The 22,858-nt window shown below is 46.9% G+C and overlaps 1 protein-coding gene across 4 annotated transcripts; it reads left to right on the top strand.

The window, feature by feature from the left end:
- Nucleotides 1-145: 145 nt before the first annotated feature.
- On the top strand, nt 146-16,050 carry LOC147823224 (uncharacterized). Of its 4 annotated transcripts, XM_087193806.1 has the most exons (6): nt 146-1,896; nt 7,710-7,925; nt 8,040-9,506; nt 10,753-10,971; nt 13,072-13,195; nt 15,267-16,050. In XM_087193806.1, the coding sequence occupies exons 5-6, from the start codon at nt 13,122-13,124 to the stop codon at nt 15,913-15,915; spliced, it is 723 nt and encodes a 240-aa protein (XP_087049932.1). In that variant the 5' UTR covers nt 146-1,896; nt 7,710-7,925; nt 8,040-9,506; nt 10,753-10,971; nt 13,072-13,121; the 3' UTR covers nt 15,916-16,050. The 4 variants fall into 4 exon arrangements, with proteins under 4 accessions (XP_087049932.1, XP_087049930.1, XP_087049931.1 ...); XM_087193804.1 differs by lacking the exon at nt 10,753-10,971 and having other exon boundaries at nt 1,408-1,896; nt 8,040-9,084; nt 15,267-16,047; XM_087193805.1 differs by lacking the exons at nt 146-1,896; nt 10,753-10,971 and adding an exon at nt 3,295-4,580 and having other exon boundaries at nt 8,040-9,084; nt 15,267-16,047.
- The last annotated feature ends 6,808 nt before the right edge of the window (nt 16,051-22,858 follow it).

Here is a 22,858-nt window from a genome sequence, read left to right as displayed (position 1 = left end):
CATTTCTTCTTTGAAGGGTTTCATTTCCGGAAGTCTGCCGCCCAACACTTCCTGTTCACATGCTGCCAAAATCCACAGGCAGGGAAGTGTGCTGGCTGGTGTGTGCCAGCTCACGTCAGTGACAGGGACCAACTCCAGGTTGGCTCCGAGTGTGGAAATAGGCTCCTGTGTGCACACAGAAAATACCCGTTCTCAGAGCTTAGAGGTCTGCCAGATGCACCCATTGGTGAGTTTGTAACAGCAAATGAGAAATACCAACAGGCACCCGGGACATGGAGGCAGAAAGCAACCTTTATTTACATCGATGGGCCTGGTTGGATAATTCCTCAGAGAACCAGGCCCTGTCTTTCTGTCTGTCTACAGTTTATATAGGATTTGCAAGCAGGAACTAGTACAGAAGCAGAGCAGGCAGTTGATTGGTTACATACATAAAATCATTCCTACTGACTGGTCTATAGCAAGGTCAAACTCAAGGTAAGAAACATATTTGGCGTATGCATCAGTTCGGGGTAGGGTCTGCCAAGGAGGAGCAGGTAAGCAAGACACATACTTAGAGTGGGCCTCATAGGGAGTACATTACATTCCAGAATGTGTTCAAGCTTGGAGCAGAGATAGGGAGTTAAGCTCTTGGTGGTACTAAGAGGTTGCATGGGGAGTTATGTGTCTGGCAGTGCTAGCGAGAAAATGTGTTTACAATAATCATTCCCTACAGAGCACAAGGCCATGGAGATTTTAACTCCATTTTCAGATTAACCCATACCACACTTTTCCTTTTCCAGGGCAGATCAAGTTTTCTCAACCTTGGCACTGTGGACATTTTGGGGTGGGTTGTTTGGGAACAGGGAGGCTGGGCTGTGCATTGAGGATGTTAGGAGCATCCGCAACCTCTTCCCATTAGAGGCCAGTAGTGGCATTCGTTCCCCCAACTGCAAAAACGCAAATGAGCAGACATTTCCAAGTGTCCTCTGAGGGGTGACCGTGTCCCTGCTGAGACCCAGTGGTCTGGATGTCGCCCGTGACCCAGGCCACTGAAGTTACTGGTGTGTTGAGAGGACCCTGACAAAATCACGAACCTCAAGAAACTGCACAGTCTCATGCATTACCTTAAGTCAGGGTCTGTTGGAGAATTTACTTCCCCTTCCTGGGGACATTTGACAGTGATAATGTCCATGAACAATGTGATCCCCAAAGTATCAACTGCTATGTTATGGTTACACAGCTGGATAGATGCAGGTGCTGAGAGAATCGGGAATCTTGGATTACAAACCTAAAGCAGAGTTATGAACCCTGAAACAGATTATGAAAAAGCAATAGATGAAGTGATAAAGAGTTTGTAAGAGGCGGGGAAGATAAAGTGAGAAGGCCCATTGAATAGTGCATGGAATTTCTGTAAACATAAATAGCCAGTGAGAAGGCAATCGTGGAAGTGCGCTTAAGTTTTTCCAGCATTCCTGAAAGACATGAATCCTCAAGTTGAGAAAGGATAGTGTGTCTCCACTAGGCTAAATAAAAATAGACTCATACATAGACACATAAGCAAACGCAGGGACTTTCAGGTACAAAGAGAAGTTGTTGGAGGAAACCAGAGGAGAAAAACCAACAAATGAATGATAGAGGATGTACAACTAGACTGACAGACCACAGACTTTCAACCAACAGCAAAGTGAGAGAAAACAAAAACAGAAATGTCTTCAAAGACATGAACTTAATGGTCAAGTGCTGAGTCTGAGTCCATTAGTTACTACACCACTGCTCAAGCATGAGGACAAAATGAAGGCCGCTCCAGATGAAGGGCTTTCCAAAGGAGCCAATCTGGGAAGGAATGCAATTGGACCCAAAATGGAGCCAGATCAAGAAGAAATGATGAACAAATGAAATGATGAGCCTGTTGCTAAGGTAAACCAGCCCGGATTGAAATTTTAAATGGCTATCTATGAGTTGCATATAAAAGCTTAAGATGGGAGAGGGCTGATAAGTGCTAAGGTCTCTAGAGTCTGTTCTGAGTCGTTCAATAACTTTAGCTTTTCAGTAAATGTATGGGAAAGTGTAAGAGTAACTTCTAAACAGAAAGAGAAAGAAATTAAAGTGAAAGAATTGCAAAGGAAGAAAGGAAAGTACAATTTTTACTGTCAACATGATTATCCAGGAAAAGACTAAATAGTCATGACTCCATGTTTAAGAATTTTCTAGAAAAGGAGCGCCACAGTGAGAAAACAGTGTTGTGATTCCCGTGGTGAGAGTGAGTGGAGCGTGACCACAGGGAGGCACTAGGGAATTTAGGGGGTGATAAGCAGGTTCTGTAGCAGGGGTGTGGTCACGGTCCCACCATTACAAAATTTACTAAAACTCTTCAGACCTTATACCCGAAATTACTTAAATTGTTTAATTTACAAATTATACTTCAATAATTACAAAGAAAACTCTATCCATTCCGATACATCAGTGACAGTCTTACTTTTTCAGCTCTGGGGATTGAGCCTGTGGTCTCATACATGCTAGGCAAGCACTCCACCGCTGAGGTAGATCCCTAGCCCCAGAGAAGCTTTTGGAAAATAAATATGACTTTAAGTGGGAGTAAATCTTCTTTGTTGAAATTCTCGAAAGACAGTAAGTAAAGGTATAGGCTATGTACATCACTGAAACGGGCCTGTGTTCTAAGTTTAGTGAGTCCCCTCCATCTACTCCAGTTCCAACCAAAAGTCCACAAGAGTTTCATGCTCATTTAGGGACCATTAGTTGCTCTGATAAATGGAGAAACAGCCATGACTTCCCACAGTAGTGTTATTTCTGACTCCTGTTGTGTCCAAAGTGAGGTCCCTTCTGGCTGTGGCTCAGTGTCCTTCAATCTTGTAGCCACAAGTCCTTAGCAGGGAGGTGGCCAGGGCTCCGTGCTTATCTGCACCTGTCTGGAAGCCCAAGGAGTTTGGCGTCTTTTCATGGGGTTTATGGGCTGGCTGGAGGGGGGATGCAGCATTCCTGCTCACATAACGAGGACTAATAGCAGCCAGATAGCTGGGCTATTGACTCCAACTCTGTGTTCAGGAGCAAGGAAACAGGATTACGGCGAACACGGGCTTGTGGCCACTGCATTTTCTCATGAAGCTCGATGGGCAGATCTTATCTCACTCAGAAGTGTAAAAGAGCACCAATGGACAAGCCAGGTGGTCATGCAAAAAGTATGAGAGGACTTTGATTATATCAGGCTTTCTGTAAAGCTGTGGTTACTCAGATACTTTGTACTATTGTCAGGAAGAGACACGTCTATAGTGGCATACTTTTAGATGTTCAAGGAGAAATGAATAAGTAACTTATTTTTCATCCTTAAAGGGAAAGATTTCCTGTCCCATGCTACAAGGGTGAACCTCAAGCCCGTCAGGCTAAGGGAAATAAACCAGTCACAAAATCACATGTATTGTGTGATTCCACTTGTGTGAAGTACCTAGAATGATCAAAGTCAGAACCAGCAAGTAGCATGGAGGTGGTCAGGGGCTGGTAGCAGGGGGATGGGGAGTTTTAATGGATAATAGACTCAGTTTTGTGACACTAGAACATTCCAGAGACTAGTCACACAGCAGTGTGACTCTGTAGAACTCTATACTTGAAATGGTTAAGATTGTTTTTTAAACCTTACCAAATTTTATATTTTGAGTATGTGCAATTTCCTCCCTATCAATTAAATCTCAATAAAGCTGTTTCATTGCAAAGAGATTCACAAAGAGGACGATGGAATAGAGTTCCTGGAAACAGATTTACCAACATGGGACAGCTTGGCCTATGACCCATGTGGCATTGAAATGTGGAAAAAGAATAGCACTTTGTTTTGTTTTGTTTTGTGGCAGGGTCTCCCTTTGTAGTTCAGGCTGGCCCTGAACTCACTATGTAGTCCAGGCTGGCCTCGAACTCTCGGTGATCCTCCTGCCTCAGCCTCCTGAGTGCTGGGATTACAGGCGTGCACCTCAAGGCCCGGCCAGGAATAGAACTTTTAAACAGCTAGGCCAATTGATTATCCACAGGAAAAGATAAATTTATCCCCATAGCTTAAACCACGCAGAATAAAATAAGCTCCCTGATGATACTTTTAGAAGGAAATATATAAGACCATCTCTACAACATCTGGGTAAGGACGGTCTTCTTCAGACACACATGCCCAAACACACACACACACACACCCACATACACACACACACATGCCCACATGGAAAAATAGTATCCAGAACATCATGATATTTTACCAATGATTAGAAAGAAAACATTTACTAGAAAACTGGGTAGGAGTGTATGAGCTGGTGAGTCCTAGAGATAAAATCCGTATCACATAACAGAGGCTGAGCAGGAGTACCCTGTTTCCCGAATTTATATGATGTGCGCTCTAATGACCTGGGGAGCCCCAAAATCCTGCTGTCTGTGCCCCATCCCAGACAGTGTCATTTTATTTGCCTGTGCAGACTTTTTCAACCTGTGTGCTGTCAACGTGTCAGGCTCTAAAGGTCTATGTATTGGAGGATGTTTAGCTGCCTTCTGATTCCTGTCCACTAGATGTCCTTCATAAATGATTCCCAAGTTGTCTCACCATTTACAAGGTATGAAAAAAAGCCCCTGGTGTATTTCTAGTGCTAATTTCATCTTTAAGAAGCTGTGGAGCAGGGAGTAAGCTCCTCTCTGAGACTTTATTTTGACTTTGACAGTGAAATCAGTCATTGGATTCTTGGAACAACTGAGAATACTGAGATAGAAGACCGTGGGCTTTAGTCTTAGACCTTTTATAGTATCAGGGAAATAGATTTCAAAATTAACTGAGGCCAGAGAGGGTTCTTTTCGTGGCCCAGGACACTGCAAGGGTCTTTGCAACCAGGGTGATAGAACACCCTCAAAATGGAGCTGTGCCGCCCTCATCAGTGAGAGCCATGGGGAAGAGTGCGGGTGGAGTCAGAAGCAGTCAAGGGGATGCTAGTGGCTGTGCAGAAAAGCTGAAGTGGGCAAGGCTGTGGGAAGAGATGGAAAGGACCACAGAGCCAAGGATGAACCTGAGCGCTTAGCAGAGCCCGTGGGACAGAAGTTGGAAGGCCGTAAGCTGCTCTGTGCAAAAGCTGCTAAGGACAACTCAGAATGATATTTTCAGTTAGTTCGGAACAAATGACAAGACTGCATTGGGCCTGTTACTAGAGTCCTACAGCACTACAGGAAGAGACTACAAACAGAGAGATCAGAGGGAGAGAGAATGCTCATTGGAAATGTGTGAAACAAACCTGCTGAAGAGGGAATGAGCTGGGACAGCAGCAGCACACAAATATCATCAAGGAAGCTTTAGCGGTGCCAGTGCAGCATGTAGCCCCAGAACTTGGGAGGCTGAGGCAGGGTGACTGAGAGTTTTGGGCCAGTCTGAGCTCCATGCTGACATGAAGGCCAGTAGCAAGAGCCTGTGTGAAAAAATAGAGGAGAGGAGAAGAGAGTGGCGGGAGGGGGCAGGATGAGAAGGGGGAGGGGAGGGGAGGGGAAGACAAGGCTACCGCAGAAGGCCCACCCTCATTACACTCTTAGGGGTGGGGCTGGAAAGTTCCACTTAATTGTCCACTTCCCTGGATGAAGAGACTCCTGGACTGGTGATTGGATCACGGGGGCCCCACACCATGCACAGATGACTCCACGGATGTTCACAGCTACACGTGCTGTTAGGAAGTCGGCCCAGTGGGCAGCGGGTCCCTGGGAGCGTCCCTTTGGAGGGGACATCTCTCACTGGTGCTCTTCCCTGTGCTCTGCTTCCTGGCCACCATGAAGTGAGCAGCTTGGTTCTCCCACACCTTCGGCCCTGATGTCTCCATCTTAGAGACAGTAGATCCTGGACTGAAACCTCTGAAACCGTGAGCCAAATTAGACCTCTCCTCCTCTGAGTTGTGGACGTGGGTATTATGTTTTGGAAAGCGGACCCAACCTCGTCCGAAAGTCAATAGAAAACAGTGGAAGTTTTTCCTCTAAGATCCAGGATTAGGCAGGGAGGCCCACTCTTGCCACATGATTTCTACAAGTGGAATCCTTGCCAGCCAGAGCAGCATGCATTGGGATAGTGCCTTTGAATTGTCTCCCACAGTTTCATACTGGAGACTGTACACAGTGGTACTGAGCACACAAAGTGATCAGGAGGAGACAGAAGGGACAGCACGAGTGTGCCTTTTCCAAGATAACCTCGAAGCATGGCTTACACACTGTGTGGTTACAAGGGAGGGTTACATGCTCAGTTAGGATCTCCATACAAATCAAACCCTGGCCCTCAGACAAGGCTGGCTTAGCCACAACTGTTCTGGGGTGGAAAAGGGCTATTCAAAGGCCATACCCCTTGAGGATGCAAAGGAAATTTTAAGCTAGTCCAGAATTACCCAATCAGTACTGATATAGATGCCAACAAGTATGCAAACATTAACAAACTCTCAGTTTCCAAATTAGGAGGAAAAAACCTTAATGACATCATGCATTGACCGAGTATCAAAGCTCTTCTAAATGAATGATATTAGAAAAATTAAAGCTTCCAAAATTGTACATTGCCGGATTACTCATAGAAGTAAAAAATGCATGGATGACACATTCTGGTTTCTCTTCAGATTCATTACAGGACCTACATTCTTTGAAAACTAACATTCTTTTGGAACAAACTAAGGAAATACCATCTTGGAACAACAAGTGAACATTGTCACTCTGCCGTGACTAGGTCTGGTAGAAACTACTACCCCAGGTATCGGAACTTGGAGAGGCCCTGAACTGGAAGCAGCTGTGAATGAAGTTTGGCTGGTGCTCTCTCTCCTTCCTCTAGCAGCCTCTACATGCTGAGGTGCGAAAGCACCCAGGTTGGTCCTGTGAACCTGGGCCAACAAGGCCAGGACTTTATCCTACTGGTTTCAGCATGGGCTCTGGGTCCCACAGGAACTCATATTGCACAGGATCACTGTTGGCCACCTGCTGGTACTCCAGGCACTTTTGCTGCACAACGTCTTGGGTGAGGAGCTCCCTGGGCTCCCCATAAAGAACATGCTGCTGCCCAGCATACAGCTCTGTCAGATCCAGTGCTCCCCAGACCAGACCTCTTCTTCAGTGGCACGCTTGCCTTCAGGATGATCACACCCAGGACAGGTAGCCAGAGGCCAGACTTGCAGGCACACACACGAAAACTGCATATGGATGTTCACAGCAGCTCTCTGGGTAAAGACCAAATCATGGGAGAAAACCAGTTGTCCTTATCTGTGGGAGTGGATAAAAGATCATTAGTCAGAAGCTTATGGTGCATATCTGTAATCCCTGCTACACAGTAGGATGGATGGCAACTTCAAGGCCCGACAGGGTAACTTAGGGAGTCCCTGTGTCAAAATGAAAAACTAAATAAACGGGGCCAGGTAGCAACTCGCTGGCAGAGTGTCACTGGGTTTGTTCCCCAGTACCACTAAGAGAAAACAGAAAAGCTCTGTTTTCTATAAGACATACCAAGCCGTAAGCGAAAACAACACAAAGGTGGTACAGGCAACAATCTGAGTTCATCTCCAGGTCATTATGCTGAGTGACACAAAGCAAATCATAAAAATCAATATATATTTCTTAAGTGTGTAATATTCTCTAACAGACAAAATTAAGTATTTGTATGTTTTCTACAGCCTTCGCATTTCAATTTTGATGCATCTGAAACATTAGCTTGTTTTTTGGGGTATTTGCATGTTTTCATAATTTAGATTTACCTATGAGTTATACAACTTCTACTTCTGATGAAGATCGGCTGGAAGCACCGGGCCGCCTGAGGACACTAACTATCATACATGTGCACTGGCAGCCATTCTGTGCTAACGGACAGCAAAGAGTCTACGCCGCTCTCTTCTCGAAGTTCTACTTCGAAACTCATGATCTCTGCATTTGATGTTGAAGGAGAGCAAAGCATGGAAGGTGCTACAGTGAGTATCAAGAATCTGGCCTGGAATGAGTGCTATTATTTGAGTCATGCACAAATGGCAAGGCCTAGTCATGTGGTTATTTCTAACTACAAGAACACTTTTATCTCTCCCTAGGCCCAGGAAGGAGAAAAAGCCCAGATACGGAGGAGCACTTGACCTCATGGTATGGACTTTCTCCTTAAATCTCTGTACACATCTCCCCTCACTTCTTGGAAGGGATTCATTCCTCCTTGTGCAATGGCTGGCAAATAGGAATGTCCTGGGATTTGGATGCCTGGGGGACATGTGCGGCTGAGGAAAGCCTGCTGGGCCTTTGGTCCTTTCGGGCAGCCCTGTCTTGGCAGAAGGTCCTTCTCAACTCCTGTCCCCACCCTGAGCAGGCCCCTTTTTCACACTTGAGGGACCCGCCCCGCAGGTTGTTGCCTTGTCCTCCCCATGTGGCCTCCTTCCTGTAAGAGTAGTTCAAGACCCAAGTGGAAGGGGTCATTGGCCCAAGTTCAAGAGCATCTGGCTGAGTGTGCTGGTGTTCAGTGGCCTTTCTCAAGGAAACCACATGCAGTTGGGGGCTCCTCCTGCTCATCCTCCCATTGATCCAGGGCCACTGTTTTTGTTTTTTGGTACCTGGGATTGAACTCAGGACCTGGTGCTTGCAAGGCAGGGGGCGGCACCCCTGAGCTAAATCCCCAGCAGGGCCATGGTTTTGTTAAGACTGTCCTTCCTCGTCTCCACATGAGGTGGGTTAGGGCCTGCTTTGGAGGGTCGAAAAATAAAGGGAGAGGAAACTGGTCAGAATCAGTCACATGGATCTTGATAACCCATGGGTGAATATGCTGTACCCGGATGATGGCAGAGAGACAGGGCGCACAGTGAGTGCCAGGGCCAACCTGGACGACGGGCGTCATTGTGCTGATGAGCTGGCAGCACAGGACTGGATGGATGGGGGAGGGGTGGAGTGTGGTGACCATGGAAACTGCCGCAGAAAGGCTTGGAGCTGAGAGGCAGGCCCATCCTGTGCGTGTGAGCTCCTGGTTCCTGGACCAAGACGCCAGCGAGAGGAGCCTGTGAGGACCCTGCGAGCAGCCCTGCCTGTCAGCCCTGGTGGCCCAGGGAGCAGGCCATCATCTCGTCCTGTCACCGGGTCCCGCAAGACAGCACGCTGGTGAGTGGATGCTCTGTCCTTCATGTTTATGGACTCTTCACTGTGGGAAATGGCCCGAAGCATCAAATGTGCCTTTCTAACCAGTTCTCAGTGTACAGCTCAGTGACACCTAGTGTGTTGCCATGCAGACGGGACTGTCATCACCATCCATGTCCAGACTCTCTCACTGTCCCCATGGGAAACACGGTGGCCATGAACTGCCACCTCCCCCTCCTCCCTGTCCTCAGGCCCTGGGCACCATCTTCTCCTGTCTGTCTCTGGAGTTACCTCTCCAGGGACCCCAGAAGGGGAGTCATCCAGGACCGGACCTTTGCTGCCTCGCTTCTTTCACTGAATGGAATGTCCTCTTCATTAGCCGTGGCCTGGGACCAAGAGGATGTTGACCCCACCTGTGTCCCCATCCGCTGTCCCACATCCCAGAGGTGATGTTTGTTGTCTGCACATATAGACCCTTTGTCTCTTCTGTGCTTTTACAGACACCTGTGCCATGTATCCTTTCCTTAGTTTGCACAGAAGTGGAGCCATTTCCACGCAGTCTTCTGCAGCTGAGATTTTTACGTAGCAAAGGGTTTGGAACAGCTTTCCTGGAAATATATACCCTCCCACCCTTCCCTCTGCCCCTCTCTGCCTCTGTCAGCCTCTGTGTGTGCCTTTCTCTCCACCTGTCCTTTGTCTCTCTCTCTCTCTCTCTCTGGCTCGGTCCATCCTCCCAATTTCTGTCTTTCAGGTTCTGTGCGTGCCTTTGTCTCTGTCTCCGTGGGTCTCTCTCAGTCTCTGAGCCTGTCTCTGTGTCTCTGTCTTTCTCGGCCTCCTCCATGGAAACCTTACTCATGAGCATAAATAAATGGTGCACAAAGACACCCTGTGAATGGGACAAGGCCTCGTCACCCCAGACCCCCCTGCCCCTCACAGAGACCCCTTCAGGTTGCCAGGGGCTGTCCTTCCAGATCTTTCCATGCATCTGCCCAAGCCTGCAAACAGCCATGGAGATTCTTGTCTGTTTACCCAGGGAGGCCATCAAGTGCATGATGTGTTGTCACTCCCTAAGCCCTGGAGTAATGGATCTTTCTTCCTCACCGTGAGCAAGTGTGCCCACAGCCTCAAGGGCAGTGCCTAATGTGATCGCTACAGAAATGCTCACAGTCACTTAAACCCACTCAGGGTGCCAGGGTACCACTTACACTGTCCCTTCCTTATAACTTATTCAGGATGAGCTGGCTGATAAGAGGACTGCCTGGGATATGCACCTGCCCGGACGGCTTGGCCATCAGCTTGGCTCCTGCTGTCACCTGCAGCAGCCCTGGCCCTGCCCTCCTCTTACAGCCACGCCCCTCCCATGACCCACTCCTGCCCCCTCAGTGCTCTCTAGGACAGGCTTCTGTGGCTGCTCCTGCCTCTTCCTTTCTTCACTGCCCCACCCTAGGAGCCACCCAGCATTCAGGGCAAGTCTCCACACGCAGTGACCTCCCCTCCTCCCATTTCTAGGCCTCAGACTCCTCCTTAGGGTGAAATTAGGACAATTTTTCCTCAAAGATTATCTGTCCCCCACCCCCGCCCCATGTGGCATCCTCTCTGCATCTTCTCTCCTGCAGGCTGTGTGTGCAGCTGCCTCTCAGGCCGGTTTCGCCCATCTGCATGTGTCACTTACGTGTCTCCATTTCCTTCCAGCATGAATCTTCCTTGAGGCGGGCCACGCGAGCTACTCTTCTTCCCAATGCCCAGGAAGGTTTGTGCACATCATAGCAGCGCTGCACAAAGCTTCCTCTACAGGTCCTGTCCCCATCTTCTGAGGACACCGCCACATTGGATTCAGGCCCCCTCTACACCTCCCTTGAGCTCGAGGACCTCTGTAAAGACCCTGGCTCTATGTTCAGTCTTATTCTAAAGGTCTGGGGCTGTGACTTTGATGTGTCTCTTTGGGGGACACAATGCAAGCCACGGGCTGAGATAAAAGGTTGCATGGGAAATGCAGACAGGAAGGACGGGTGTGGTGAGGAGGGACTCATCCCACCGTGAGATATAGGTGGTGCTTGAAGAAGCAGCCAAGGAAGGGAAGCAAGTGAGTATTCCCAGGAAGGAGGCAAGGAGCCACTCAGCAATCCCAGAGCTTTCTCAAAGAGGGGAGGATCAGGAGATGGAGGGAGGGGCGAGGCAGAGGAGGGAAAGGGGATGGAAAGGGAATGAAGAGGTGTGAGGTGCACGGACCATGTCTGCACAAGGAATGGAAAGCTCATGTACCGCAAACATGTACGGAAAGGGATGGGGATCAGGAGATCGGGGGTGGGGGGGTGGGAGGAGGGGAGGAAAAGAGGCTAGAGAAGAACTAAGGTGTACTGCGCACACGTACCAGCTCCCCACAGGGAATGGAAACACCGGATGGTATGAACATGCACTGATAAAATGATCAGGAGAACAGGGTTGGGCACAGAGTTGAGTGTGAAGACCCTGGAGGCAGTTTCCACTGTAGTCCAGTGAGACTGCTGTAAGACCGAGGGCCTTACTGAGGAGCTGACTGCAGTGAAGGACACCTGGGAAGGCACACCAGTTGGAAAGTAAACCAGTTTATTAGTCTAGCACTAAGTAGCTTAGAGAGGCAACTCAGAGTCCGAGGCTGATGTTGAAGCAGACAGTTAGTCGACTGTCACGTATTGATGGTCAGCAGACATGCACTGGAACATCAGTTCCAGGCTGAGTAGACTTTGGGACGGTCTGTTACAGTTATCCAAGTATCCATTCTCCAATTGAGAACTTTTTCTGCCATGGAAAAATATACATGGCATGAAGTTTATCATCCCAGTCTTTTTGACATGTTGAGATCAGGAGCACTCAGTATATTTCATCATTCCCATCCGTTTCTAGAACTCTTTTATGGTCCACAACTGAAACTCCATCTCCACTTCCTCCCATTCACTCTCCTCCCAGCTCCTGGCATGCACATTCTACTTTCTGTTTCTAGGAAATCTGCCTCCTATAGGTGTCTTGTATAAGTGCAACCTGCAGTATTTGCCTTTTGATGGCTTACCTCACTCAGCACGATGTCTTCAGGGTTCATGCAGGTTGTAGCATTGGCAGAGTTTTCTCCCTTTGTGTGCTGTGTCGAGGCCACATTTGTTTATCCTCCCATCCATCAGTGGACATTTGGGTTGTTTCCCCTTTGAATGACTGTGCATAATGCCATGATCATCGCTATGGAAACATGTTCTCAAGACCCAGCCTTGACCTCTTTTTCGAGCATGCCCAGAAGTAGCATTGCTGACTCACATGTGGATTCCTAGGTCAAGTTTTCCAGGAATCACTGTACAATTCCCACAGCGGTGCACAAGGATGCCCGTGTCTCCACACCCTTGCTCAAATTTCTCTTTTCATCTTTTTGGATGAAAGAGTTGACCTTGAAGATGTTTTAATTCAAGCCAAGAGGAGGCAAGGAACCAAGGGTTCTACATGTTTCCATCTGCTTCTGTCACTCAGGCTTCATTTTCAGAGGACACAGAAAAGGTCATGGGTAGGCATTATTATAATTGATGGGAGTCATCTGCGTGTTGACACTCTTCTTTTGTGTCACTGCAGATGGGACCTAGGGCCTTGTGCGTGCTACACAAGTGCTGTACCCTGAGAGACACCTCCCGCCCTTGTTGGTTCTCTTGATGTGAATAAATCCCATCGTGTAGCAAGATGGGCAGGAAGCACTGTGTGTGAGGGCTCTGGAGTCTGCACTGCCATTTATGCCTATGTCACTTATTGAACTTGCATATGTCCTGAATCCTCTTTGTGCTCTTTCTCCTCAGCAGTAACATGGGGATCACAATTTTACATCTGTTACTGGACTCTGAGGATTAAACGTACCAATAGGCACACAGCACTGACACAAGGGCCTGTGTTATGCAAAACACAGGGTAAAGCTGTAGTGACTATTTTATGGGAGCCAAGGATGTTGTAGGCCTTGTTTACTACCTCAAATTTTACCTAACAATACTTCTCTTCCTGTAGGTGGTTCATCACTTTTCATTATTGGTTGGACATTTTCCTCTTCGTGAAGAATGATTCCTACTTCTGCAAAGGATAGTTATCATTCCATCTTTCTGTTGTGGACGGTGACCCTCCGCACCCCTAGGTAAATGTGTAGAGAAGTTACATGTAGTTCTCTTACTTGGCCTTTGAGAAAAACATGTCCCTACACAGACATCACCAGATCCACCCCAAACTAGCACATTTTCCTGACAACTGCAGCATTCTCCTTGCTGATGCCCTCTCTCCATCAAAAGTGCCTGATCCTGTGGTCCATTCCCTCAGATCTCCTTTGGCAAGGAAGTGCTCTGGACAGTGAATTCTCAAACCTGGCCATCATTTCCACCCCTGTCTCACAAGGCAACTTTCACAGTAGCCAGCTGCCTTCCCCTCATGAGAAAGCACATCCCAAGGAAGCCTGGTGCTTACTGGGGCCTGGTTGGAGACAGCAGACTGCATGGGAAGGAGATGGACTTTGGAGGCCCCTAGAATGATTTGCACGGGCAGCGCCCACATCCCCCACATGCTTGGGCAGACATTACCACCACCTTTCTGGGAATCAACCCCAGGGGTGGCCCCCCAACTGTAATTTGTTATTACCCCTGACACTTCCATGCATTTGAATTGACAGGGGAGACAAATAACTGAGTTCCCAATCTAAATGTGAAGTGTATGCTTTGCTTCATACAAGATATTTGCTGCATATGAGGTGCATCAGGATGGTTTTAAGTTGCACCCACAAGAAGCCAATAGGTAGAGTTTGGAGCAAGCAATGGGTTAAAAAGGTAAATGGGCGTGGTGTGTGACACTTCCCATATAGATCCATAAGGTCAGGCTCAGGCCACCTTTCCTTATAAAGTATGTGTGCTTTTCATTACAAAGCATTACAGATAGGCTGAGGGTTTATCTCAGTGGCAGAGCACTTCCTACCATGAGTGAGGCCCTTGTTTCAATCCACACTACTGTAAGACGAACCAACCAGTAAGCAAATAGAGAAACAAATTGTGGAAATATATGTAGATAAGAATGAAAAGCTCCTCTCTACCAAACTGATTTCCTTAGAATGACTCCTTTTGTGTGCATCTTTTCAACTTTTAACAAATGTGTTCATATCTACTTGTATATATAAAGAAAAGCAGATATGGTTTTCCTTTAACACAAATGCTCACACCATGCATTTTCTTATTCATTTTGGGTTTTACATTTTATTCATTTTGGATACTATTTTTTCTTCCTAGATTTCATATGGGTTAACTCGTTCTTCGTAATGGCCATGTACTATTGCACTATGATGGTGAAGATGCCATAATTTACTTGAACACCCCTCTATTTATCAACACTTTGGTTTCTTCCAATTTTCTCTATTGCAAAGGACCCTGAAATGAACATTGCTCCATATATTTGTACAAACTCTTATTTCAGTATGAATTCTCAAGATGGGAATTGATAGACAAGACATGAACATGTCTGCTTTTGAAAGATTCTGCCACACTGTCCTCCAAAATCACCTACCAACTCATTCGCCCACAGCTGTCATGGATTCCTAGGCTTTTTTCCCTCCTTCTTCCCTCCCCTCCCTCCTCTTCCCTCTCCTCTCCTCTCCTCTCCTCTCTCCTCCCCTCTGCCACTCCCCTCCCTCCCTTCCCCTTGTTTCTCTGTTTTCTCTCTTCTCTCTCCCTCCATCCCTTCTTTCCTTCCTTCCTCTGTCTTTCCCTTTCTCAGTTGTACTTTCTTTTCTTTCTTTGAGACAAGGTATCTGTATGCACATGAGACCAGCTATAAATCACTATGCAGCCCGAGCTTGCCTTGAACTCTAGATCCTCCTGCCTTAGCCTCCTCAGTGCTGGGATTACAGGTGTTCTGCCACACACAGCTGCTAGGCTTCTTTCTCTTCTCAAGTAAAATATTTAGGACAGCAGAACGTATGCAGAACTTTTCTGTTTGTTTTGTTTTTTTTTTGCTACCAGGGATCAAACTCGGGACCTTGCGCTTGCAAGTCAGGTGCCAGAACCACTGAGCTAAATCCCCGGCCCCTGAAGAACTTTTAAATACAAATTTCATACGTGGGCAACAGCATGTAAATATTTACCCCCCTCTCCCCATGACTCATGTTCTGTTTTTTCTCCCTTCCTTGGTGTTCCTGCTCTGGCTTCCTGCCTCTGCAACATCCTCTACAGTTTTCCTGGAGTGAAGCAGCACATCTGTGCACTGACTGCCTTCCTGCTTAGTTCCGTTGCCTGGGTGTTGGGTATCATCGTAGTGAGCAGTGTATCCTGGCGCATGTGGGAACTTAACAGCCAGGTTTCTCTTGTTGCCTTCATTGGCCTTTGGGATGCTCAGGATTCTCTCAGGCGAAACAACTCTGGCACAGTGGTTGATGTGCTAGTAGTGGCTAACATGCACAGGGGGTGGACCCAGGCAGTTGAGTTTGAGTTTGTGAAAGATCTAATGGGGTTGGTGAAGTTTGTACAGCCAGTGGCCCTGATTCTCAGCACAGTGGCCTTCCTGCTCAGCAGGCTGAAGCCCACCTACCCAGAATTCCTGCGACTCTGTTACAGAAGCTTGGTCCTCCTTCATTGCCTCAACTCTTGCTGTGTGGCTCTGGCTGTGAGCTGCAACTATGTCATGGACATTTCTGGCCAAAACCCCCTTGATTTCCCATTAGCGCTTATTGTGGGCAAAGAGGCTGTGACCAAGAAACACTTCCCCTATGTGTTCCCACTAGGCATCGTCACTGCCACTCTTTCCCTCCTCAGTGGCATCCTGTGGTTCGGGTCCATGAGCTTCACAAAGCCCAAGTCAATGGCAGCGGCAGATGTGCCCTAAGGGAAGCTCAGAGCTGAGATGGGATGTGGGGGAAGGCCTGAGCACTGGGGGTGTGGGGAAATTGCCACCTCATTGGCATACTGAGGCAACTCTGTCCTCGCTACAAATAAAATCTCTGCCTCTGATTCTCAGCGTGTGTCTCAAGTTCCTGGCCTCCTCTGTGCTGTCGTCCATTTCTTCTTTGAAGGGTTTCATTTCCGGAAGTCTGCCGCCCAACACTTCCTGTTCACATGCTGCCAAAATCCACAGGCAGGGAAGTGTGCTGGCTGGTGTGTGCCAGCTCACATCAGTGACAGGGACCAACTTCAGGTTGGCTCCGAGTGTGGAAATAGGCTCCTGTGTGCACACAGAAAATACCCGTTCTCAGAGCTTAGAGGTCTGCCAGATGCACCCATTGGTGAGTTTGTAACAGCAAATGAGAAATACCAACAGGCACCTGGGACGTGGAGGCAGAAAGCAACCTTTATTTACATCGATGGGCCTGGTTGGATAATTCCTCAGAGAACCAGGCCCTGTCTTTCTGTCTCTCTACAGTTTATATAGGATTTGCAAGCAGGAACTAGTACAGAAGCAGAGCAGGCAGTTGATTGGTTACATACATAAAATCATTCCTACTGACTGGTCTATAGCAAGGTCAAACTCAAGGTAAGAAACATATTTGGCGTATGCATCAGTTCGGGGTAGGGTCTGCCAAGGAGGAGCAGGTAAGCAAGACACGTACTTAGAGTGGGCCTCATAGGGAGTACATTACATTCCAGAATGTGTTCAAGCTTGGAGCAGAGATAGGGAGTTAAGCTCTTGGTGGTACTAAGAGGTTGCATGGGGAGTTATGTGTCTGGCAGTGCTAGCGAGAAAATGTGTTTACAATAATCATTCCCTACAGAGCACAAGGCCATGGAGATTTTAACTCCATTTTCAGATTAACCCATACCACACTTTTCCTTTTCCAGGGCAGATCAAGTTTTCTCAACCTTGGCACTGTGGACATTTTGGGATGGGTTGTTTGGGAACAGGGAGGCTGGGCTGTGCATTGAGGATGTTAGGAGCATCCGCAACCTCTTCCCACTAGAGGCCAGTAGTGGCATTCGTTCCCCCAACTGCAAAAACGCAAATGAGCAGACATTTCCAAGTGTCCTCTGAGGGGTGACCGTGTCCCTGCTGAGACCCAGTGGTCTGGATGTCGCCCGTGACCCAGGCCACTGAAGTTACTGGTGTGTTGAGAGGACCCTGACAAAATCACGAACCTCAAGAAACTGCACAGTCTCATGCATTACCTTAAGTCAGGGTCTGCTGGAGAATTTACTTCCCCTTCCTGGGGACATTTGACAGTGACAATGTCCATGAACCATGTGATCCCCAAAGTATCAACTGCTATGTTATGGTTACACAGCTGGATAGACGCAGGTGCTGAGAGAATCGGGAATCTTGGATTACAAACCTAAAGCAGAGTTATGAACCCTGAAACAGATTATGAAAAAGCAATAGATGAAGTGATAAAGAGTTTGTAAGAGGCGGGGAAGATAAAGTGAGAAGGCCCATTCAATAGTGCATGGAATTTCTGTACACTAAAAATAGCCGGTGAGAAGGCAATCATGGAAGTGCGCTTAAGTTTTTCCAGCATTCCTGAAAGACATGAATCCTCAAGTTGAGAAAGGATAGGAAGTCTCCACTAGGCTAAATAAAAATAGACTCATACATAGACACATAAGCAAACGCAGGGACTTTCAGGTACAAAGAGAAGTTGTTGGAGGAAACCAGAGGAGAAAAACCAACAAATGAATGATAGAGGATGTACAACTAGACTGACAGACCACAGACTTTCAACCAACAGCAAAGTGAGAGAAAACAAAAACAGAAATGTCTTCAAAGACATGAACTTAATGCTCAAGTGCTGAGTCTGAGTCCATTAGTTACTAAGCCACTGCTCAAGCATGAGGACAAAATGAAGGCCGCTCCAGATGAAGGGCTTTCCAAAGGAGCCAATTTGGGAAGGAATGCAATTGGACCCAAAATGGAGCCAGATCAAGAAGAAATGATGAACAACTGAAATGATGAGCCTGTTGCTAAGGTAAACCAGCCCGGATTGAAATTTTAAATGGCTATCTATGAGTTGCATATAAAAGCTTAAGATGGGAGAGGGCTGATAAGTGCTAAGGTCTCTAGAGTCTGTTCTGAGTCGTTCATTAACTTTAGCTTTTCAGTAAATGTATGGGAAAGTGTAAGCGTAACTTCTAAACAGAAAGAGAAAGAAATTAAAGTGAAAGAAATGCAAAGGAAGAAAGGAAAGTACAATTTTTACTGTCAACATGATTATCCAGGAAAAGACTAAATAGTCACGACTCCATGTTTAAGAATTTTCTAGAAAAGGAGCGCCACAGAGAGAAAACAGTGTTGTGATTCCCGTGGTGAGAGTGAGTGGAGCGTGACCACAGGGAGGCACTAGGGAATTTAGGGGGTGATAAGCAGGTTCTGTAGCAGGGGTGTGGTCACGGTCCCACCATTACAAAATTTACTAAAACTCTTCAGACCTTATACCCGAAATTACTTAAATTGTTTAATTTACAAATTATACTTCAATAATTACAAAGAAAACTCTATCCATTCTGATACATCAGTGACAGTCTTACTCTTTCAGCTCTGGGGATGGAGCCTGTGGTCTCACACATGCTAGGCAAGCACTCCACCGCTGAGGTAGATCCCTAGCCCCAGAGAAGCTTTTGGAAAATAAATATGACTTTAAGTGGGAGTAAATCTTCTTTGTTGAAATTCTCACAAGACAGTAAGTAAAGGTATAGGCTATGTACATCACTGAAACGGGCCTGTGTTCTAAGTTTAGTGAGTCCCCTCCATCTACTCCAGTTCCAACCAAAAGTCCACAAGAGTTTCATGCTCATTTAGGGACCATTAGTTGCTCTGATAAATGGAGAAACAGCCATGACTTCCCACAGTAGTGTTATTTCTGACTCCTGTTGTGTCCAAAGTGAGGTCCCTTCTGGCTGTGGCTCAGTGTCCTTCAATCTTGTAGCCACAAGTCCTTAGCAGGGAGGTGGCCAGGGCTCCATGCTTATCTGCACCTGTCTGGAAGCCCAAGGCGTTTGGCGTCTTTTCATGGGGGTTTATGGGCTGGCTGGAGGGGGGATGCAGCCATTCCTGCTCACATAACGAGGACTAATAGCAGCCAGATAGCTGGGCTATTGACTCCAACTGTGTGTTCAGGAGCAAGGAAACAGGATTATGGGGAACACAGACTTGTGGTCACTGCAGTTTCTCATGAAGCTTGATGGGCAGATCTTATCTCACTTAGAAGTGTAAAACAGCACCAATGGACAAGCCAGGTGGTCATGCAAAAAGTATGAGAGGACTTTGATTATATCAAGCTTTCTGTAAAGCTGTGGTTACTCAGATACTTTGTACTATTGTCAGGAAGAGACATGTGTATAGTGGCATAATTTTAGATGTTCAAGGAGAAATGAATAAGTAACTTATTTTTCATCCTTAAAGGGAAAGATTTCCTGTCCCATGCTACAAGGGTGAACCTCAAGCCCGTCAGGCTAAGGGAAATAAACCAGTCACAAAATCACATGTATTGTGTGATTCCACTTGTGTGAAGTACCTAGAATGATCAAAGTCAGAACCAGCAAGTAGCATGGAGGTTGTCAGGGGCTGGGAGCAGGGGGATGGGGAGTTTTAATGGATAATAGACTCAGTTTTGTGACACTAGAACATTCCGGAGACTAGTCACACAGCAGTGTGACTCTGTAGAACTCTATACTTGAAATGGTTAAGATTGTTTCTTAAACCTTACCGAATAATATATTTTGAGTATGTGCAATTTCCTCCCTATCAATTAAATCTCAATAAAGCTGTTTTATTGCAAAGAGATTCACAAAGAGGACGATGGAATAGAGTTCCTGGAAACAGATTTACCAACATGGGACAGCTTGGCCTATGACCCACGTGGCATTGAAATGTGGAAAAAGAATAGCACTTTGTTTTGTTTTGTTTTGTGGCAGGGTCTCCCTTTGTAGTTCAGGCTGGCCCTGAGCTCACTATGTAGTCCAGGCTGGCCTCGAACTCTCGGTGATCTTCCTGCTTCAGCCTCCTGAGTGCTGGGATTACAGGCGTGCACCTCAAGGCCCAGCCAGGAATAGAACTTTTAAACAGCTAGGCCAAGTGATTATCCATAGGAAAAGATAAATTTAGCCCCATAGCTTAAACCACACAGAATAAAATAAGCTCCCTGATGATACTTTTAGAAGGAAATATATAAGACCATCTCTACAACATCTGGGTAAGGACGGTCTTCTTCAGACACACATGCAAACACACACACACACACACACACACATGCCCACATGGAAAAATGGTATCCAGAACATCATGATATTTTACCAATGACTAGAAAGAAAACATTTACTAGAAAACTGGGTAGAAGTGTATGAGCTTGTGAGTCCTAGAGATAAAATCTGTATCACATAACAGAGGTTGAGCAGGAATACCCTGTTTCCCTAATTTATATGATGTACGCTCTAATGACCTGGGGAGCCCCAAAATCCTGCTGTCTGTGCCCCATCCCAGACAGTGTCATTTTATTTGCCTGTGCAGACTTTTTCAACCTGTGTGCTATCAACGTGTCAGGCTCTAAAGGTCTATGTATTGGAGGATGTTTAGCTGCCTTCTGATTCCTGTCCACTAGATGTCCTTCATAAATGATTCCCAAGTTGTCTCACCATTTACAAGGTATGAAAAAAAGCCCCTGGTGTATTTCTAGTGCTAATTTCATCTTTAAGAAGCTGTGGAGCAGGGAGTAAGCTCCTCTCTGAGACTTTATTTTGACTTTGACAGTGAAATCAGTCATTGGATTCTTGGAACAACTGAGAATACTGAGATAGAAGACCGTGGGCTTTAGTCTTAGACCTTTTATAGTATCAGGGAAATAGATTTCAAAATTAACTGAGACCAGAGAGGGTTCTTTTCGTGGCCCAGGACACTGCAAGGGTCTTTGCAACCAGGGTGATAGAACACCCTCAAAATGGAGCTGTGCCGCCCTCATCAGTGAGAGCCATGGGGAAGAGTGCGGGTGGAGTCAGAAGCAGTCAAGGGGATGCTAGTGGCTGTGCAGGAAAGCTGAAGTGGGCAAGGCTGTGGAAAGAGATGGAAAGGGCCACAGAGCCAAGGATGAACCTGAGCGCTTAGCAGAGCCCGTGGGACAGAAGTTGGAAGGCCGTAAGCTGCTCTGTGCAAAAGCTGCTAAGGACAACTCAGAATGATATTTTCAGTTAGTTCGGAACAAATGACAAGACTGCATTGGGCCTGTTACTAGAGTCCTACAGCACTACAGGAAGAGACTACAAACAGAGAGACCAGAGGGAGAGAGAATGCTCATTGGAAATGTGTGAAACAAACCTGCTGAAGAGGGAATGAGCTGGGACAGCAGCAGCACACAAATATCATCAAGGAAGCTTTAGCGGTGCCAGTGCAGCATGTAGCCCCAGAACTTGGGAGGCTGAGGCAGGGTGACTGAGAGTTTTGGGCCAGTCCGAGCTCCATGCTGACATGAAGGCCAGTAGCAAGAGCCTGTGTGAAAAAATAGAGGAGAGGAGAAGAGAGTGGCGGGAGGGGGCAGGATGAGAAGGGGGAGGGGAGGGGAGGGGAAGACAAGGCTACCGCAGAAGGCCCACCCTCATTACACTCTTAGGGGTGGGGCTGGAAAGTTCCACTTAATTGTCCACTTCCCTGGATGAAGAGACTCCTGGACTGGTGATTGGATCACGGGGGCCCCACACCATGCACAGATGACTCCACGGATGTTCACAGCTACACGTGCTGTTAGGAAGTCGGCCCAGTGGGCAGCGGGTCCCTGGGAGCGTCCCTTTGGAGGGGACATCTCTCACTGGTGCTCTTCCCTGTGCTCTGCTTCCTGGCCACCATGAAGTGAGCAGCTTGGTTCTCCCACACCTTCGGCCCTGATGTCTCCATCTTAGAGACAGTAGATCCTGGACTGAAACCTCTGAAACCGTGAGCCAAATTAGACCTCTCCTCCTCTGAGTTGTGGACGTGGGTATTATGTTTTGGAAAGCGGACCCAACCTCGTCCGAAAGTCAATAGAAAACAGTGGAAGTTTTTCCTCTAAGATCCAGGATTAGGCAGGGAGGCCCATTCTTGCCACATGATTTCTACAAGTGGAATCCTTGCCAGCCAGAGCAGCATGCATTGGGATAGTGCCTTTGAATTGGCTCCCACAGTTTCATACTGGAGACTGTACACAGTGGTACTGAGCACACAAAGTGATCAGGAGGAGACAGAAGGGACAGCACGAGTGTGCCTTTTCCAAGATAACCTCGAAGCATGGCTTACACGCTGTGTGGTTACAAGGGAGGGTTACATGCTCAGTTAGGATCTCCATACAAATCAAACCCTGGCCCTCAGACAAGGCTGGCTTAGCCGCAACTGTTCTGGGGTGGAAAAGGGCTATTCAAAGGCCATACCCCTTGAGGATGCAAAGGAAATTTTAAGCTAGTCCAGAATTACCCAATCAGTACTGATATAGATGCCAACAAGTATGCAAACATTAACAAACTCTCAGTTTCCAAATTTGGAGGAAAAACCTTAATGACATCATGCATTGACAGAGTATCAAAGCTCTTCTAAATGAATGATATTAGAAAAATTAAAGCTTCCAAAATTGTACATTGCCGGATTACTCATAGAAGTAAAAAATGCATGGATGACACATTCTGGTTTCTCTTCAGATTCATTACAGGACCTACATTCTTTGAAAACTAACATTCTTTTGGAACAAACTAAGGAAATACCATCTTGGAACAACAAGTGAACATTGTCACTCTGCCGTGACTAGGTCTGGTAGAAACTACTACCCCAGGTATCGGAACTTGGAGAGGCCCTGAACTGGAAGCAGCTGTGAATGAAGTTTGGCTGGTGC

This window comes from Heterocephalus glaber, unplaced genomic scaffold, assembly GCF_053883595.1.
Source record: "Heterocephalus glaber isolate CG9 unplaced genomic scaffold, H.glaber_assembly_v1.0 deba00001595, whole genome shotgun sequence".
In the NCBI taxonomy this organism is placed as follows: Eukaryota; Metazoa; Chordata; class Mammalia; order Rodentia; family Bathyergidae; genus Heterocephalus; species Heterocephalus glaber.
The sequence above is the reverse complement of the archived record's forward strand: the minus strand, read 5'-3'. Positions and strand labels throughout refer to the sequence as shown.

Coding starts and splice junctions, on each gene's coding strand:
- LOC147823224 (XM_087193806.1), top strand. CDS start 13,122: ATGATTCCTACTTCTGCAAAGGATAGTTATCATTCCATCTTTCTGTTG. Junction 13,196..15,266: donor GTGACCCTCCGCACCCCTAG/GTAAATGTGTAG, acceptor CATCCTCTACAG/TTTTCCTGGAGTGAAGCAGC.